Source organism: Papio anubis, chromosome 2 (genome assembly GCF_008728515.1).
Source record: "Papio anubis isolate 15944 chromosome 2, Panubis1.0, whole genome shotgun sequence".
Classification (NCBI taxonomy): domain Eukaryota; kingdom Metazoa; phylum Chordata; class Mammalia; order Primates; family Cercopithecidae; genus Papio; species Papio anubis.
This window is the reverse complement of record NC_044977.1, coordinates 165402565-165419802: the sequence shown is the minus strand read 5'-3', so window position 1 is coordinate 165419802 and position 17238 is coordinate 165402565. Positions and strand designations below refer to the sequence as shown.

The window sequence follows — 17238 nt, the reverse complement described above, 5'->3', positions numbered from 1 at the left end:
TAGATGACATAATCAAATATTCTAAAAATCTTCCAGAGTCATATTGAATAACTAAGTGTAAAAGAACTCATTAAGAATATCTTCTTAGTGTTAGAAGCGAAATAATGGATGAGAAAGATATCTACACTGAAAGCTATACAACACTGATGAAAGGCACTGAAGAGGAGACAAATAATGGAAAGATAGTCCATGCTCATGGATTGGAAGAATTAATATTGTTAAAATGTCCACACTACCCAACACAATATATAGATTCAATGCAATTCCTATTAAAATCTCAATGACAATTCACAGACAGAAAATAATCCTAAAATTCATATGGAACCACCAAAGACCCAAAATAGTCAAAATAATTCTGATTAAAGAAAAAAAAAGGTTGCAAGCATCTGACTTCCTGATTTAAAATTATATTATAAAGCTATAGTAATAAAAAAGTAATAGTGCAGGCATTAAAAACAGACAAAGAACAGGGAGACAGAATAAAAGTCCAGATATAAATCCAAACATATACAGTGAACCTAATTTTGACAAGGACGTCAAAAAGACACAACAGGATAAGGAAATCTCTTCAATAAATGGTACTGGGGAAAAAAAAAAAACTGGACTTCCACATTCCAAATAATAAAATTGGATCCATATCATATACTATACACAAAATTCAACTCAAAATCAATAAAAAAACTAAATATAAGACCTGAAATCACAAAACACTTAGAAGAAAACATGGAGGAGGAAAAGCTCCTCTCCAGGACATTGGTCTTGGCAATGATTTCTTGAATCTCACACCAAAAGTTCAGTCTACAAAAGCAAAAATTAAATAAACAGGACTACGCCAAACTAAAAACCTTCTGCATAGCAAGGGAAACAGTCAACAAAATGAAAAGGTAACCTACAAATTGAGAAAAAAAGAATTGCAAACCATACATCGGATAAGAGGTCAATATCCAAGATTGATAAAGAACATGTACAACTCAATGTCAAGAAAACATATAACACAAATGAAAAATAAGCAAAGGACTTGAATAAATACTTCTCCAAAGGTGACATAAAAATGACCAATAGATATATAAAATGGTGTTCCACATCACTAATCATCAGGGAAATGCAAATTAAAAACACTATGCAATATCATCTCACACCATTAGGACGGTTACTATCAAAAAGACAGGATAACAAGTGTTGGCAGGGGTATAGAGAAAAGGGAACCCTTGCAAACTGTTGGCAGGAATGTAGACTGGTGAAGCCATTATGAAAAACAGTATGGGGGTTCCTAAATAAATTAAAAATAGAATTGCCATATGACCCAGAAATATATACATACACACACACACACACACACACACACACACATGAATATTATTCAGCCTTAAAAAAGGAGGACATCCTGCCATTTGTCACAACACAGATGTGACTTGGAGAATATGATACTAAGAGAAATAAGCCAGACACAGAAAGAAAACTTGTATTATCTCACTTATATATGGAATCATAAGGTGAAAAACAGATCAAACACATAAAGACAAAGAATAAAACAGTGGTTACCATTGGGGTGGGGAGAAGAATTTGGGGGGATGCAGTTCAAACGATAGAAAACAGCAAATATGCAGTATGAACAAGTTGAAAGATCTAATGTACAACAAGACGACTATAGTTAATAATAGTGTGTTGTACTTGGGATTTTTGATAAATGAGTAGATTATAGCTGCTCTTGCCACAGGGGTGGAAGTGGATAACTATGTGAGATAATGGATATGTTAATCTGTTCCACCCAGTAACCATTTTACTATATATACACATATCCTATAGTGTCATATATATCTATATAAAATATACACAATAATTTTTTTAAGTAAGTAATGTTTCTTACTGTAATTGTCTGTCATGAATAGCTCATTGTAAAAGAGGGAGGTCATGAAGAAATTTGCTTCCTTTTCACTTTTATCACGATCTGAAATCGTAAGACTGACTATGAATATACCCGATTCAGACAGCTTATGTGTATACTTGTGTGAACACAGCGTTTTGCCCAAAGAGCAGTATTAATACTTCTGGTGGTACACAAGATTATTTTAAGTGGAAAACATAAATATCTTACATTTGAATATGTACATATTAGTTAAAATGTGTATTTGAAGCTAAAATATGCAGCTAGCATATAAAACTTACCTTTAGACATGTTGGTGGATAAAATACCACCAGATCACCAGATGTTTCCCCATTTATTTCCCTTGCTCGCTCCCCTTTTCTCCTCTTACTATCTGTCGCGATTCCCCCTTCTTTTCCTCTACCCATCCCAATGCTAAAGAAGCCTCTTCAGCCCTCCCTATTTCCATACACCAGTTTTTGTTTATTCAACAGCTTAGTTCAGCTTGAAATTTGCTTGTAAACAGAGGTTCCCTCTTTGGAAATATTCTCCCTTTAAAAAAAGGCAGTTAATTATAAAAGAATTGGTTTTGTTTTAACAAGTGTGTGTGTGTTTGCGTGTGCATGTGTAAACACACATACATATAGGCATATATATATGTACTATATATATGTATATGTATCCATATATCCATATCGCAAACAATTGAAAACCTAACATGTTAAAAAGAATGGGCTTTTTGGGGCATTTTACTATGTCCTCAGATAATTAAATTTTAAAATGTAAAAATAAATAAATTGAAGCGCATCAATTTGTAAATAAATCAATCTGTAAATAAAATAAGGAACAATGACTGGGGCAACAAATTGGGACCTGTTCATGACATAACATTTAGACCTGTGTTTAAATCATTTTCTACATCATAGTTTCCTCATCTGTAAATGGGAAATAACCCATATTTATTTGAAGGGTTACTGGGAAAATTAAATAAAATAACGTACATGCTGGTTGGCATAATAAAATTGATTAGGTCTATTATTACTTGGATTTCCAGTATACTTTTTACTTTTCTGATTTTAAAAAGCTTAAAACCAATGTTTTCATTTAATATTTATTTATGTTTGCCTTCTATTTGAAATTAGTGATCCTGGTTTTGCATTCAGGGTAGTGGCTTAGTTTTCTTTTGCTTACAATTTATTTAAGTAAAATAAAACAGTGAATCAGAATAAAGACAAACATCAAATAAGCAATAGCTCAGGAGGTATACACACAGAAATGGCAAACTTTGATGGTGACGTGAGAATGAAAGCGTTTGTGAGTAAAGAGTTATCCACAACCTTATCAAAACCCAAGATTCTCTTTTAAATAGCTGTATTTCCCTTTTTACTATCTAGAAATAAAAATCATCGTTATAAAACTTGCCTACCTACACACATTATTTTCAGATATATATATATATATACACACACACACACACACACACACACACACACAGAGAGAGAGAGAGAGAGAAACAGAAAATAAAAATGAAGTCATTTACTCTGATAATATATATCTCAACAAGAAATGCTCAGGTATGACCAACTAGAGCAGAAGATATAATAAAACAGTTGCATAATTGGACCAGTATGTAGAATCACTGCAAATGCTATGCCTCTGAGTGCAGAACACCTGAATATGTGCTCCATCAGACCAACAAGTGTTGTGAGCCACTAATAAGATTTTCTTACATGGTGAAATTCTGAACGTGATAAAGTTCAGTCTTCACTCACTCACACTACGGTTTTATTCTTGAAAATTCAGTGGGAAATAAATCCTTTCAAAAAGTACTCTGTATGTTAAGTTCAGGATTCAGGGAATTAGAAACCAGTGTTTCACCTCCTGGAAAGTCTGACTGGGCATTAGACAGTTACGCAAGAAACTGGACAATTCTTCAATTGCAAGATCATTCCACACATTACAGTATATTTAGCAACTCAATCTTGCCCAATAAATGACAAAAGCATTCTCCTAATTACTGAGTCAAAAACCTGCAGAGATTTGCAGACTTCCCCTGGGAGATGGCAGCATCTCCACCTCCACAGAGAATCAGTGGCTTAAGATCAAGGACCTTGAAGTCAAGCACGAATGTTTATGCATTTGGGTTGTTTTTTTATTTACTAGTTTGTAATCTTGGGCAAATGACTTAATTCCTAATCTATTCAATATAAATGTAACTAGACGTTTTAGGTTGAATTTTATCTTCCCCAAAAGATATGTTGCAGTCTAATCCCCAGTACCTCAAAATGGGACCTTTTTGATGATAGGGTCTTTACAGAGGTAAGTTAAAAGGAGGTCACTAGAGTAGGACCAAATCCAATGTGACTGATGTCCTCATTTAAAAGGGAAAATGTAGACACAGACCATTACATAGGGAGACCTGTATGTAAAGGTGAAGGCAGAGATCTGGGTGACACTCTACAGGCCGAGGATCACGAAAGGTTTCCAGCAAACCACCAGCAGCGAAGTGAGAGGCATGGGACAGATTCTTCCTCATATCCCTCAGAAGAAACCAACCTAGCTAACATCTAGATGGGCTACTAGCTTCCAGAACTATGGGATAACAGATTTCTGTTGTTTAAGTCACTCAGTTTGTGGTACTTTATAATGGTAATCCTAACAAACTAATATACCACAATAATATTTTTTGCAAAATTGGCAATATTATCCTAAGAACAACCTTAAATCTTTGTTCTCTACGTTTTTCTTTCCAGGAAACTGATGATATTGGACCTACTAATATGCAAATAGGTTGGAAAAAATAAGCTTTCTGTAGAGAGGATAGATATGTTAAGATGAACATATAAAAGCTAAGGCTGGTAGGTCCAATCATGACGGTCTTTCATGCTATTAGAGAAGACACAACTCGCTGATATTAAAGTTCTGCCAACAAGCTAGAGTGAGGAAGAAAACAAATAGGACATGACATCTCAGCGTGTCCATTCTCAGCTTGAAGGATAACAAGAACAAACAAGGAAAACCAGAGATGATCTCCCACTATGTGGTTTTATAGCTCTGAAGCACGGAGAAATTGTGTTGGATAGCTTTTCCCTATCACTTTTTCTGTAAGGTCAGGAGAGCAATCATAGCATTAAGGAACAAATAGGCAGCACAGCACAATCACAGAATGTCAAAATGTATCTGGGTAGGATAAGATAAGCATCTGCTTTCTAAAGCATATTAAAAGAAAATGATCCTTGAAAAAAGGAAGGAGGACACTTTAAGTCATAAGAATATTTTTTAAAACCAGAAATCCAGGCATATTTTAAAGTACCCATAGGCTAATAATCAATTTCAATTCCCTTCAGCAAGTATTTGCTAAGAAACTACCATCTTAACAACGCTGAAACCCCAGCCTCCAGGCACTGGGGATGTAGACGTGTGCCTTCAAAAGCTCACAACTGCATTTACAGGCAGAAATTTATATAAATAGTTATAATGCCGTATGATTAGCCTAGGGTAGACGGCAATTTTCAGTCTAGTAACTGGATCAATTAGTTTTCTTAGAATGTCAGACAATTCCCCATGGTGACTAGCTTAAAGGGAATTGGTGCCTTTAATGATTTCTACTCAAGTGTGTCTAAGGTTGCAGAGACATCTTATTAAAAAACTGGGCTCAAGAAATTCTTGCTCCCACCCTGTACGCCATACTTTCTAGCTATCTAGCCTATAAGTCTCCATTGTTTGGTCCTGACACCTAGATTTGGATATTGTGAAGTGGCTTAAAAAGGAAAATATTTGTACGGATTTGGAGTGACCTACACAAGGCGCCTATCTTAAGAAGGACAAGTCTGCAGTCAGCGGATATTTCAGACAAAGGAAATCCTTTCCTCTTTGTTCCACCGGATGGCAGCTTTATCACTCCCTGCCAGTCTGCATTCTCAGCAACATCCTCCATTTTCTTTTATCTCAGGCCTCCTTTCAATGATTATGGTATAATTACATAGAGCTGGAATCCTTTTGTTTTATCATATTTGCTATGTAGGCCTTATGTATTGACACTGGGAAGGACACAATGGTCTGAACTGTGTTACCAATGCCAACGAATTGAGGTATCCTGTCCCAAAGAGATAGTCTCCAATACTTCATAACTACTGTATATCCAAAATTCACATCATCAGGGAATATCCTCCAAGGAAAAATAACTTACAAAAGGGGATGAAATTTCCATAAGCAGGCTCTTCTTGACATTGATCTCAATACCTCAAAGTAATGAGAGTAAGATATAGAAGCCAGGGATGGTGCTAAGCGTCTACACTGTACAGGACAGCCTTCTACCACAAGAATTACTGGCCCAAAATATCAACAGTGGCAAGTCTGGGAAACCCTGAGTTACAGTATAATTTAAATATTGTTACACAAAGACCCCAAAATAAGTGACTCAAACAAGATAGAAATGCAACAAGAGAGAAATTTTGTTGTCTGGAGCGGAAAGTGGATCTGTAAACATACCCAGGTTCCTTCTGTCTTGTTGCTCTGCATTTCATTATGTTATTGTCCTTGTCAAATGGTTGAAACTGGCTTTCCAGCCTTGTCTTAACTTTTTATTTTGAAGGGAAGGAGTAAACATTATTGTAATATTGTTATAATGAATAAAAGGTGGAACTATCTTTTTTTTTAGAGCCAGTAAATAAACTTTAGCAACATCTTAGCCATTATTGTTTCTATTTCAAATATGCAATTCCTTTTCTTCTTTTAATTTAAGTTTATTTCATTTTAAGTTCCAGGATACATGTGCACGATGTGCAGGTTTGTTACATAGGTAAACGTGTGCCATGGTGGTTTGCTGCACCTATCAGTGAAGCATTCCTCTTGAAAACCAGCAAAAGACAAGGATGCCCTCTCTTACCACTCCCATTCAACATAATATTGGAAGTTCTGGCCAGGGCAATCAGGCAAGAGAAAGAAATACAGGGTATTCAAATAGGAAAAAAGGACGTCAACCTGCCTCTGTTTGCACATGACATGATCCTATATCTAGAAAACTCCATCGTCTCAGCCCAAAAGTTTCTTAAGCTGTCCTAACTTTTTAACATATGCATATTAGTTTGCTTGGGCTGCCATAAGAAAATAACATGGACTAGGTAGCTTAAACAATAGAAATTTATTTTATCGCAGCTCTGGAAGCTTGATGTCCAAGATCACAGGGCTGACAGGTTTGGTTTCTCCTGAGGCCTCTCTTCTTGGCTTGCAGACAGCTGCCTTCCTGCTGCATTTTCATGTGGTCTTTCTTTTGTGTGTGAACACCCTCAGTGCCTCTTCTGCTTCCCATGAGGACTCTAGTCATATTGGATTAGGTCCCCACCCTTAGGGCCTCATTTAACACTAATTATCTTTTTAAAGGCCCTATCTCCAAATACAATCATTTGGGGGTTATGACTTCAATATATGTACTTTCTAGAGCACAGTTCTGTCCACACCATGGGAAAGGGAAAGGAGATAAATTAGAGAACAAACAATTTCCCTTTCAGATATTTTACCCAGAGATTGCACAAAATATTCCTTCTCATATATCTTGGCCTAAAACTTAGTCACAAGTGCAACCTAATTACAAATAAGACTGGGAAATATTTTTTCTAGTTTGGTAGCCATGCACTAGCTAAAACTCAGAGGATTATGTTACTACAAGGGAAAAGGAAAGCTATTAAAGAAAAAATGAGAATTTTGGATACTGATAAAATATTAGTTTGCTCTAATTTTTGATCTAGCATTTCTCCCATTTCTCTCTCTTTAATTTACCTGAAGTACCAGGGCCCATTTGCTAATGATATGTATTCCTACATAGAACCCAAGGACTGCGGACACCTTACACACCCCTAGATCCTCTTTCATTTAAAAGAGAGTCACAAAACTGCAGCCACAAGAAAATACCTAGTATTTCCCAGGGGCAGTTTGGAGCCCAGGAAAATTTACTCTAACATGAGATGTTATGTGTCTCCCGTTTTGTGTTTAGAATTTAAGAGAATAGTGAGAAAGACTCTGTGGCTAGGTAACTGGAAAAGAAAATGCATATGCCGATTATTTTTTTTAACTGACTTCCTTTTTTGCAGGGAACACGCGGATCTCTGTGTTTAATGACTGGAATTGAGATGTAGCTCTTTAAGGCATAAAATTTGGGAAAAACTCCGGGATAAAAGTTGTTAATACACAAATAACCTATTATACAGAACATATATTTTAAGAATTACCAAAATATAATAGTAACATACTTTATTTTAACATATATTAACTCAGTTAATATATGTTAACTATTCGTTGACATTGAATAGTTATAATTCTAATTCAAAATTTCTAGGCAGTTTATGCTACTAATGGTAAAAACAAGGCTATCATCCAAGTCATTTGTGAAACTTCTATAACAGGCTGCATGTATATGAAATGCCATTAAGCCTTAATGGAGTCGTGGAGCAATTACTAGGTTGAAAGAAGACAGCCTTTCAAACTACTCTCCAGTGAGCACCAAAGAAAGCCAACTCACCATTTTTCTTGTAGAACATAATTTCTCCTTTGAATTCTGTTTTCTCCTCCAGTGACTTTTCTATTTGAAGCATCAGTTGCTCACTGGTTTCAACCCCAAATAAGAACTTGCAGCTACAACTCTTCTGCATGACTTCAGTTCGGGCAAATCCAGCAAGCTCGCAGAAGCCATCAGAACAGTAGACTATAGGGAAACCCTTAGCCACCTGGGCATTGGCGAGGATGAAGTTGCTATCTATAGAAAAACAAGGAGAAGATACTCAGCAACTAGATAAGTATGAGAATTTATACACAATTCCTGTATAAATGACCAGCATATGTGTTTAGCTAACTGCCAAAAGGCACGTTCTGATGTGCAGCAGTGGAAAAGAGACACTACAAAACATAAAATGGACTTGACCAGCAGAAGCATGCATTAAGTTCTGACTTAGGCTTGCATTTTGAAACACACTGTGGAAGAAACATACGTGTTCACTGGTCTGCTTTGTGGCACCTACCATCTAGTTGGCAGTAAGGGATGATGCTTTTGATCATGGCTTCTGGCTTCATATACTGAATCTGCCATGTAATGTATAGGTGAACTTGAAAAAGTTACTCAAGAACTCTAAACCTCAATTTCCTTAAATCTGCTTTCCCCAAAAGCAAATCTTGAGACTAAGATTTGAGCATAATTAGTTTATTTGGGAGGTGATTCCAGGAAGAAAGCAAGTAGTAAATTGAGATAGGGAAGAGATGAAAGAAAATAAAGAGTAAGTTAAAAAGGGGTTCACTGCTGTAGGCAAAATATATGGGTCCTGAAATAATTGTGAGGAGTACAACTAAAGGTTGTCACACAAAGGGAAGAGAAAGCAGAAGTATTTACCCACTAATGTCCACACATAATTGGTTAAAGTTCACTCCTGGGATGTCAATATGTTGGCACTTCTGACCTACCCACTTGAGCTAAGTGCACTCTCCAGAGATCACTCTGGCAGAAAGATGCCAGAAAACAGTGGCATATAAGGAAATGGTCTGGATACGATCTCCAAGTGAGTCAAGGTGACATTGGCAGGGCAATGACCGGTATGCTACAATAATAATAATGTTATTTACTTCATAGGTGAGTTGTAGGAATTAATGAGATCATGCATATTATGTGCTTAGTGAAGTGTCTGGCACAAACAACTACTTAATAAAAAATTATTGTTAAGAGTGCTATTCAGGCTAGACGTGGTGGCTCACACCTGTAATTCCAGCACTTTGGGAGGCCGAGGTAGGTGGATCACGAGGTCAGGAGTTCAAAACCAGCCTGGCCAACATGGTGAAACCCCATCTCTACTAAAAATACAAAAATTAGCCGAGCGTGGTCGTGGGCCCCTGTAATCCCAGATACTCGGGAGGCTGAGACAGGAGAATTGCTTGAAACCGGAAGGTGAAGGTTGCAGTGAGTCAACATTGTGCCACTGTACTCCAGCCTGGGCAACAAGAGCGAAACTCGATCTCAAAAAGAAAAAAAAAAAAAAAAAGAGGGCTATTCACATATTTATGGTTATAATATTAACACAAAAGACTTAGAGGACAATCAAAATAGTAAACTATTAAGTAATCAGTAAGAGTAAACTATTATTAAGTGCTTAGAAATAACTCCTGGGGGAGAGACAGTCAATATTCAGAGAAGGTTTCCATGGGATAAATTTTTTGAGATTTAATTTGAATATAATGTCAACAGGGAGAAAAGAAAAGATGCATATTGGAGATGGGGTTTAAGATGAGGCATTCATAAAATGTGTTGGTGGGTGACTTTTAGGGTCACTATGAATGAATTAGATACTATTATCAAATTAATCATTCATACATGAAACAAATGTTGGACACTGGTATACCAACAGTGTTAGAGACTGGGATTTTAAAGATAAAGATAAAAATGGAAAAACTACAGTATAAGCTGTTAATTTGTTAAAAAGCAAGATTCAGTATAGTATGTTATTATATGAGCTATTTATCTGAAATAAATATATATATATGCATATGTGTATGCATACCAAACATGAAATGTTTTTGTATACCTAAAAATAAATGGAATCTGGTAATTGTGTTGTCTCTAGAGAAAGTAACTATAGGCAGAGGTAGGAAAACACTTATTTTTCCCATACACCCTACTGTACCTTTTGAATTTCATCCCACATGCTTTATATATTGCCTATTCACAAAACAGTAAGTTTAAACGAGGTTTGCAGCGGACAGACTATCTTTCCTGCCATGCGAAAGAAGGTACTCCAGCTACTTCTTGATGGCCAGCAGGAGAAGCACTGAAAATCTTTTCCATTTGTTTCTCCATTTCCTTTTAAGCTTTTGTTGTTTGTTTCCAAACATGGTCCACCATCGGCTGGCAAAACCAAATCCACTCTACTCAGCTTTGCTCCAATCAGCGCCTAACCCCAGAGTACCAACTGTAGTATAAGCATCAGCATCCCGCCTCCACCCAGCTGGCTTTTCTGCCTTCCCAGCCACTCTCTCCCTCTGAAAGCATGAGCTAGAGACACACACTGAGAAACTCCCATTATACATTGTTTTGAAGCCACAGGAGTGAATTACATTACCCTAGACTTATAATTAATTCTTTCACATGTTGCTGAATCACTTATTGACTATACATTGTATGTTGGACTTTGTTTCAGATGTGGATGTAAAAAGTTCATTAGATGTGGTCCCAGTCCTTAACAATCACATAGTCATAAACCTGTGGGAGTCTCCAGAGAGGGGTACCCTCCTACTGGGGGTTGTAGTCTCAGTCTCATCAACTCGGCACAGCTTTGGGTCCCTTTAACAATAGTGTGTGTCTCTCCTCAACTCCATTTTGAAATTTTGGCTGGAAGATTACTTAGAAAATGTAAATACATAGCATTGACAAAGTACTAAACATCTTTAAAAAAGCTTTTAATGCACTTTCAGAAGCCATTTTTCAGTTGACTGCTGACATGTTTATTAACTTTCTATTATACGATAATACCAGGTAACACAGTTTTACCAGATGGCAAGTCCTGGAGTGAGGTGACAGGAGGTGTTTAAAGAAGAATAAGCATGATCTCTAGCTCTAAGACATCGTAATTTAATTAAACAAATGCATGTACATAAATAACACTAAAACACATCATATAAGTACCAAATCAGTGGTACACAAATAATAGGTACTACTAGAGTTAAGAGATCAAACATCTTGGGCTTTGAAATGATTAGGTTGGAATAAGACAAAAATAGATCAAGATGGCCTATCATAAGTCCTAGAATGTTAGAAGCAGATGCTTGGATGAAGTAGGTTCAGAGAATGAATAAGGAAACAAGAATTGCAGGCAGAATAAACATTGCATTTTATCCTAAAGTCTAGTTCTTAAACTATTTATATAGATACAATAGCTTTCTTTGTTAGTATTTGTCTAGCATATCTTTTCCTATATTCCTATTTTCAGGGACTTAGGTTTTAGTTGTATCTTGCACATGGCATATATCAAGTTTTTTTTTTAAGTATAATAGAAAAATACATTCTTCAACCTAAGATTCATATATTTACTTTTATTATTATAATTATATTACATTGGATTTTTTACCAACTTAATTTTTGCATTCTCTTCACTATGCTTTGTCATTTTGTCTTTTGTATTTTTCTTTTTTTGAAAGAAAGGTTGGAGTGCAGTAACACAATCACAGCTCGCTATAGCCTCAATTGATCGATCGATCCTCCCACCTCAACCACTAGAGTAGCTGGGATTAAAGGCACACACTACCACACAGATTCTTCTCTATACAGATTATACATTAAAAATTCACACCTGGCTAATTTTTGTAGAGATGGAGTTTTGTCATGTTGCCCAGCCTGGTCTTGTATCCTGAGCTCAAGTGATTCACTCACCTTGGCCTTGCTGGTTTACAGGCATGAGACACCATACCCAGCTTGCCTTTGCCACTTTAAAAAATTAGGAAATATGGGATACCCCGTAAAGATTGTGTAATATTATTAAACAATAATAAATACATGTAGATCATGTATGCAGTGAAAACCCCTGTGTATACCATACAAATTGTATTTCCTTCCTTCCCCAAAGAAGAAGCTCATAATTTGAATTTTTGTAATAATCACTCACATTTACGTAGTTTTCACCCCTTACTTATGTATCCTCATGCAACATAGTGCCTATTTTTAAATATTCAGGACATATTTAATGATACTTCATTTGGTATACTTCTTAGTTACTTTGCTTCATTTATTAATTTCCTTAGCATCTTTATAATTGTTTATAATACAAGAAAAGACCAGTCCTTCAGAGCTGCAACAAACTTTTGACAAAAGATGCTGAAGGATTCACCAAGTTGACTGATCTGTGTGTTTCAATTAAGGATTGTAGTGTCTTTGAGGTGGTTAATTCTTTCCACAAATATACTGAAAAAACAAAGGAAAAAATAAAGGCATGTATTTGGTCTTTTCTGTTTATATTTAGCACCTGTCCTCGATATGTAATTGCATTTCAATTCTAAAGAGAATTTAGTGGCAGCCTGAGCTTCATAAAGCTCAGTGTACCAGCTACATGAATGGTCCTTACATTTGGGAAAGTAGCCTGTCTTGCCCAGCTATCTACCTGGAAACATATGCTTTTCTGAATCCCAGTCCTGGAATCCCTAAAGAAGAAACATGACATTTACTTTAGAATTACGTAAAACAAAGCCACTGCCATAATACCTACGGGCTCATCATGGGTATATCACTATCCACACATATGCTAAGGGTATTTAACCTTTTAAGAAATCAATTATGCATATGCGATATGCATCTAAATGCCACACGGCTTTTCTCTGCTTGTTTCTAGGTCATTTTTGTATATATATTCAGTTTGAAAGTGACGGTAAACAGTAAGATATAAATGTACTTATACACGAGGTAGTTGACTATTTCTCTAAATGCTTTCTTAGCAAAAAGCTTTCATGAATCTTCAGAGAGAATCTCATGATTGGTAAACACCCAGGTCACTGAGTCTGATCTAATATAGAGCACCACTTTCCCCTTCAAATGAAGATGTACTGTTTATTGTTAACTTCTTAAGCCCAAAGAGAAGGGGAAGGTATAAAAGATGAAAATAAAAAAGAGAGAAGAACATAAACATTGATCCACTATTAGCTTCTTTCATCTTTGTACTTGTCCCACTTTTCAGAGAACACAGACCTAGAGAACTTTAGTTTCCTGTCTAAGATCCAATGCTGGAGATGAAAACTCAGTCTATGTGACTTATTTTACTATGCCATGCATTCTGTAAAGAAGTGACTTGCTCCCTACTAGCAGGAGAAGTGGGCAAATTGTAGAAAAATGTTTTTACCTATTTCAGTCTCCATAAAACCCAAAGACACGGATTTTTCTCTATACAGATTATACGTTAAAAATTCATTGATGACATCTCCTAAGCCAGTCTGGATGTGTTAGCAAACTCTATGTCACTTCCTAATTTCATGCAGAAAATCTGTATTTCAGAAATAGGACAGTAACTTCTGTGGTCTCAAAATGTTTTGCATACAGCCACTCTGGAGTCTCATAGGCGGCACAGAAATGTCGTTTCTCCTCAAATAATCTGGTCTCTAATCTCACATTCTTTTAATGTATTTCGCAGTACTTCAAAAAGTTTCCCACTGAAATATCCTACTACTGGCCAATAAATCTGTATTCCACAGGGCCTAGAAGCATACTCCTAAGCCTGATATTATTTTCAAATCTTACATTTAACTTAAAAATTCATCATAATTTTTCATTATACCCTTTCATAAATTATTGCTTGTTGTAGTGTTATTTTGTTTTGATATGGGCCTGTAAAACTTTTAATTCAATTGAAACTTTGAAAGGTTGTGCTGTTTCTACTATGACTTGTGCATATCATTTAGTATACTACTACATAATTTAGGTTTGAGAATCACAGCTTTAAGTAGAATAGCGTGTGCTCAAGAAGATTAGGTAGATACAAACCATTCTCCCTTTGTAGCCTCAAATATTTAAAAATAACCATCTCAGCACCGAGCGAAATAACTCTCCATATGGCAGATCCCTGGAGTCATTCAAAGCAATGGGGTCATTGATACACACTGACTTGGTATCATACAGAAACCTGTATTCTCCTGGCTCTTTCTGCCAATTATGCAGAAATTGAGACATTTATAGTTCAAATCTTTATTTCTGAAGAGTATCTTTGATATTGGTTCTCTTTTTAAAAGAAACCTTGTATTGGGTTAGCAAGTACTCGTAGTAACATACGCTGTTGACAAGGAAGGTAGACAAATGTAAGTCCTCCATTCTTCACTTTCCTGCAAAGAGCAAGAAACAAACAGGAACTTTTGACATCGTTTTGGGAGCTGCCCCCCATGCTTTCAGAATTACCTTTACATACAGGTTCAACAAAGACAACGTTTATATCCCTTGTGATATTGAATACAGTCATTTCTGGAGACTACTTTGTATAGGAAGATAGAATATTAATGTGTATGACTTTAAAATATTTAAACGATCTTTGTACTTCATATTGATTTCAGGGAGCTTAACTGCATCATTTCCAAGTATGATAGCGTCTTTATTAGATTAATAGTACAGGCTCCAAGCTAAAGTTTACAGCATGCCTTCTGCCAAAATTTAGGAGGTTATCTTCATTTGGTAACTTTTCTAACCTTGTTTAAACAGCAGATTAAAAATTTGTAAAAAAGATTTCTCATAGTCCTTGTAATTTATACATCATCCAGTATCAGGCTTCATATTACTATGTTTCATTCTTCAATTATGGTTTGATTTTTTAAATACTGAATAGATTATCACTTAAGACAAAGATTGGAAGAAAGCTTTGTAACAATGCAAAGCTCAAAGCTGGAATTCTAGTGCTGAGGTAGTAGTAGAAAGCAGAAAACTGCATCTGTTTATGAGACTATCTTGCTCCCTTCAGTCCAATAAACAAACAAACAGAGAGACAAACAGAAACAAACATCCTTCACAACCTTGCCATTGGGTGCATGGTCCTGGGCCGGCAACATCAGCCTCAGGAGGTGGAAATTCAGAATCTTAAGTTTCAGTCCAGACCCACTAAATCTTAACCCACATTTTAACAAGATTCATGTACACATTAAAGTTTGAGATGATTCTTTAGAATAGCACTGGAAAGATCTACAAGAACCTAGCGACAGTAAATGATTGAAGGAAAGTAACTATATGGCTGAAGATAAAAAAACAAGAGAGACTTATTTTCATTGTATACCCACTTTAACTTTTGAATTTTCTGTCATATGCATGTCATACATACTCAAAAATATCTTCTTGGCCAGGCACAGTGACTCATGCCTGTAATCTCAGCACTTTGGGAGGCCGAGTCGGGCAGATCATGAGATCAAGAGATCGAGACCATCCTGGCCAACATGTTGAAACTCTGTCTCTATTAAAAATACAAAAATTAGCTAGGCATGGTGGCGTGTGCCTGTAGTCCCAGCTACTCAAGAGGCTGACGCAGGAGAATCGCTTGAACCTGGGAGGCAGAGGTTGCAGTGAGCTGAGATCGCACCACTGCACTCCAGCCTGGCGACACAGTGAGACTCCATCTAAAAGAAAAAAAAAAAAAAAAAAAAAAACCAAAAAAGCAAAACAAAACAAAATCTTCTTAAAGTTATTTCATCATTCATTTGAATGGCTTAATAAAAATAACTTAATTTTAAAAACAGCAATCTTATTGAAGAAAAACCCTGTATTAACAAATTTTAAAACTTTCACTAAACAAAGGTGAAAGCTCATCAAGATAAACAAACTTGAAGCAAATTTATATATTCTTTCATAATTTAGAATTAGCAAAATCATCAATAAATTTTGTAAATTTCACTTTTCCACCTGTATGAACTTTAGTGTTGAATTGTACTAATTTTTGTCAGGTTTATTGTCTCTTAGAGTTCAATAAATAAGTTTCATATTGAAAAATAATGGAAGAGAAAAATAAAAAGTTATTCAAATGGGAAAATAAGTCAAACTATCTCCTTTGCTAATGATATTACTCTATACCTAGAAAACTTTAAAGACTCTACCAAAAGTCTGCTAGAACTGATAAACACTTTCAGTACGGTTTCTGGATACAAAATAGATGTACAAAAATGAGTAACATTTCTATACACCAATGTCCAGGCTGACTGTCAAATCAAGAACATAATCCCATTTACAATAGCCACAAAGAAAATAAAATACCTATGAATACTGCTAACCAAAGAGTTAAAAAAAAAAAAAACTCTACCATAAAACATGGCTGAAAGAAATCAGAGATGATATAAATAAATGGAAAAACAGTCCATGCTTATGGATTGAAAAAATCAGTATCTCTCCATACCATCAAAAAGAATTTACAGATTCAACACTATTCGGATGAAAATACCAGCATCATCCTTCACAGAATTAGAATAAAATATTCTAGAATTCATATAGAATCAAAATATAGCTCAAATAACCAAAATAATCTTAAGCATAAAGAACAAAGCCAGGGGCATCACACTACCCAACTTCAAAGTATGCTATGAGCCTACAATAACCAAAACAGCATGGTACTGGTACAAAAACAGACACATAGACCAATGGAACAGAATAGAAAACTCAGAAATAAAGCCACACACTTACAACCATATGATATTTGACAAGACCAACAAAAACAAGCAATGGGGAAGGGACTCCCCTATTTAATAAATGGTGCTAAGATAACTGTTTAGCCATATGCAGAAGAATGAAATTGTACCCCTACCAGTCACCATATACAAAAGTTAACTCAAGATGGATTCAAGATTTAAATGTAAGACTTTACACTATAAAAACCCTGAAGAGAATTTAGGAAATAGCC

The 17238-nt window shown here is 35.7% G+C and overlaps 1 protein-coding gene across 2 annotated transcripts in view; it reads right to left on the bottom strand.

Annotated features, from left to right (window-relative positions):
- The window catches only part of KCNH8 (potassium voltage-gated channel subfamily H member 8), a 385706-nt gene that overhangs the window by 263686 nt on the left and 104782 nt on the right, over window positions 1-17238 (bottom strand). For both annotated transcript variants that reach the window (XM_017955938.2, XM_003895159.4), the window contains exon 2: window positions 8382-8615. In XM_017955938.2, the coding sequence (XP_017811427.1) occupies window positions 8382-8615 (234 nt within the window). The remainder of the gene's footprint in view (window positions 1-8381; window positions 8616-17238) is intronic.